This window comes from Cicer arietinum, chromosome 7 (assembly GCF_000331145.2).
Source record: "Cicer arietinum cultivar CDC Frontier isolate Library 1 chromosome 7, Cicar.CDCFrontier_v2.0, whole genome shotgun sequence".
NCBI classification, from domain to species: domain Eukaryota; kingdom Viridiplantae; phylum Streptophyta; class Magnoliopsida; order Fabales; family Fabaceae; genus Cicer; species Cicer arietinum.
The window spans coordinates 40,520,002-40,522,939 of record NC_021166.2 but is presented as its reverse complement, the minus strand read 5'-3'; the positions used below and the strand labels follow the sequence as shown (position 1 = coordinate 40,522,939).

Below are 2,938 nucleotides of genomic sequence, written 5' to 3'. Positions count from 1 at the left end.
AATGCCATACAAGCCTACTACAGCAATGTGGGCCACTCTTATAGGAGCTTGTCGAATCCATGGAAATACAGTAATGGGGGAATGGGCTGCAGGAGAGTTGCTGGAAATGAAACCTAATCATTCAGGTTATTATGTGTTGATTGCAAATATGTACGCAGCTGCTGGTTGTTGGAGCAAACTAGCAAAAGTGAGGATTTTTATGAGGGATTTAGGTGTGAGAAAGGCTCCTGGTTGTGCTTGGGTTGATGTTGGCAGTGAGTTTTCTTCCTTTTTAGTAGGGGACACTTCCCACTCTCATTCAGGTGAGATTTACCCCCTGATGGATGGGTTGAATGAACTCATGAAGGATGCTGGTTATGTACCTAGCGAAGGGTTTGTCACATCTGAACAAGATTTTGAGTAGATGGATATGGTCTTAGGTGCAAGAGCCCCAAAAGCAGAAGCATATTCTAACAATTCCATAGAAGCATATGCCTCTTGTCATTTTTATCCATTTACTATAGTCAATTATAGCTAAAGATAATCAAATATGGGAGCTCTATGATTACTACTTCACTTCTGGTATAAGCATTTCTAGAAGGTGATTATATGATAAATAGCAGAATTTGCAAGATAAAATAATGATCATGTTTGTAAGGAAAATGGAAGTGTTCATGTGTGATTGGACTGCTTTGAAAGCTAGGATTTATGCCCTGTAATGTAGAGTATCTTCTCTTTTGTCCGTTTTCAATTCATTTTCTTGTAGTTAAGTTCATTTTGTTATGGGATATGGTGAAAACATTTTCTGGATATGCATGCAGTGCTGAAATTATGTGTGAGTCTTGGTATCAGTATTCAATCAAATTTCCTAATGGTCAAAACAGAATCTGCTTATAGAGTATCCACCAAAATAATTGCCGTGAAGTTGGACAGGATTTTTGTCATATTCATGTCTTCCACTCTTCCTTATTGTGTTTAGTCTATTATGAGATAGTATATTGTTAGAATCAAGTGCATGTATTTATTTTTAGGATTAGAATTTGAATTAGCAAATGATATCATTAGCATTTATTGTATCTTTTTAACATGCTACTATAAAAAGAGTTAAATGTGGCCTAATTTGGATACACAAATTCAACATATACAATAGTAACATTACTTGATCTATTTTTTTGCTGACTCTGCTCTTTCTCTGCCCCTGAACAGCTTGTCTTCTGTACTGTTGGATTCTCTGGAGCAGATATAAGAAACCTTGTCAATGAAGCAGCAATAATGTCAGTAGGTGTATGCTGCATAGACCTTATAGGTACTATTCTTCAAATTTATACCTCCATGTCAGTAGGTTTATGCTGCAATATGACTTTTTTGCCAGTAGTCTCTTTAAATTGTATTCATTCTTAGTCTTAATAAATACAAATACAAAAATCAAATACTTTTAGTACATAGTGAGGGACCAAGAACACATTTGTAAATGTTAAAAATGAATCAAATATAAGTGAGGAGAACTTGAAAAGAACACTATATTTCAGGAGCAAAAAACATACTCATGTCTTTAATCAATATATTTAAACTTCTATTATTGCTGTTTTGTATTTGACCTTTCTGTTAACTGCTCTCTTATAGCTGAGCCCTGCTTATTTGAATATATGAGGATCTTCACTTCAAAACTTGCTGCCCTTCTAGCATTGTTTCCTGATGTCTTTTTATCACGATTTTTCTCTGCATACCGAGTTTTATAAATGAAAAAAAAGAAAAAAACATTTTCTGGATAATATAAAATTACAGTTGGAAATCATAATTACATGGTTATGTTTGTGTCATCTTGCAGATATGAAGCCAGTATGGGTGTACATGACGCCGGTAAGAAGAGACCATACATAACCACCAAGCATTGTGTACATACGAACTCGAGTTAAGAGAACTAGCTTCAATAAACTTATGAACCTTAACACCATTAGTTTCATCTAACAATTCCCCATAAGCCTTGAGAATACATGGGATAAGTAAAATCATCTGGTTCAACATGCCTACTCACCATTAGTTGCCATAACTGATTTTCTGCTTATATTGAACTTGAAAAATTTATTTTAGTACTGGGAACTAAAATTGTTTGTTTAAACATGTTTAATTGTTTATTTGTTTAATAATAAACTTCATGTAATAATAAACTTTATTTTAATAATAAACTTCATGTAATTTATTTGTTTAAACATGTTTAATTGATTTTCTACTTATATTTATTTTATGTTTATATTTAGCTTGATCTTAGTGTTTTATACTAAGTTCATGTAATTTAATATAAACTAGTAATTTACATGAACTAAACTGAATATAAACTAAGGAGGTCACAAAGCTTTGTTTTATATCAAGTTAAAAGGTTCTTTAAAAAAACAGTCATATAACATAAGAAAACAAAGAGGTCTTTTAGAGCGCTTATTTGAAAAAGCGCTGTAAAAGAGCCTTTTAAAATAAAATAAGGAGGTCTTTTAGAGCGTTTATTTGAAAAAGCACTGTAAAAGGCCTTTAAAAAAACAGTCATAACATAAGAAAACAAAGAGGCCTTTTAGAGCGTTTATTTGAAAAAACGCTGTAAAAGAGCCTTTTAAAATAAAATAAGGAGGTCTTTTAGAGCGTTTATTTGAAAAAGCACTGTAAAAGGCCTTTAAAAAAACAGTCATATAACATAAGAAAACAAAGAGACCTTTTAGAGCGCTTATTTGAAAAAGCGCTGTAAAAGAGCCTTTTAAAATAAAATAAGGAGGCCTTTTAGAGCGTTTATTTGAAAAAGCACTGTAAAAGGCCTTTAAAAAAACAGTCATAACATAAGAAAACAAAGAGGCCTTTTAGAGCGCTTATTTGAAAAAGCGCTGTAAAAGAGCCTTTTAAAATAAAATAAGGAGGTCTTTTAGAGCGTTTATTTGAAAAAGCACTGTAAAAGGCCTTTAAAAAAACAGTCATA

The 2,938-nt window shown here is 32.3% G+C and overlaps 1 protein-coding gene across 3 annotated transcripts in view; it reads left to right on the top strand.

Annotated features, from left to right (window-relative positions):
* Positions 1 to 2,219, top strand: part of LOC101508032 (pentatricopeptide repeat-containing protein At1g71490-like) — a 4,303-nt gene extending 2,084 nt beyond the window's left edge. Inside the window, exons 1-3 of one of the 3 annotated variants that reach the window (XM_004516188.4) lie at positions 1 to 580; positions 1,186 to 1,285; positions 1,808 to 2,219. The exon at positions 1 to 580 is cut by the window's left edge and continues 2,084 nt beyond it. In XM_004516188.4, the coding sequence (XP_004516245.1) occupies positions 1 to 403 (403 nt within the window). In that variant the 3' untranslated portion in view covers positions 404 to 580; positions 1,186 to 1,285; positions 1,808 to 2,219. Of the gene's footprint in view, positions 700 to 1,185; positions 1,286 to 1,807 lie in introns of all 3 variants that reach the window. The other 2 variants (XM_073370676.1, XM_073370675.1) reach the window with 2 other exon arrangements.
* Positions 2,220 to 2,938: the final 719 nt, after the last annotated feature.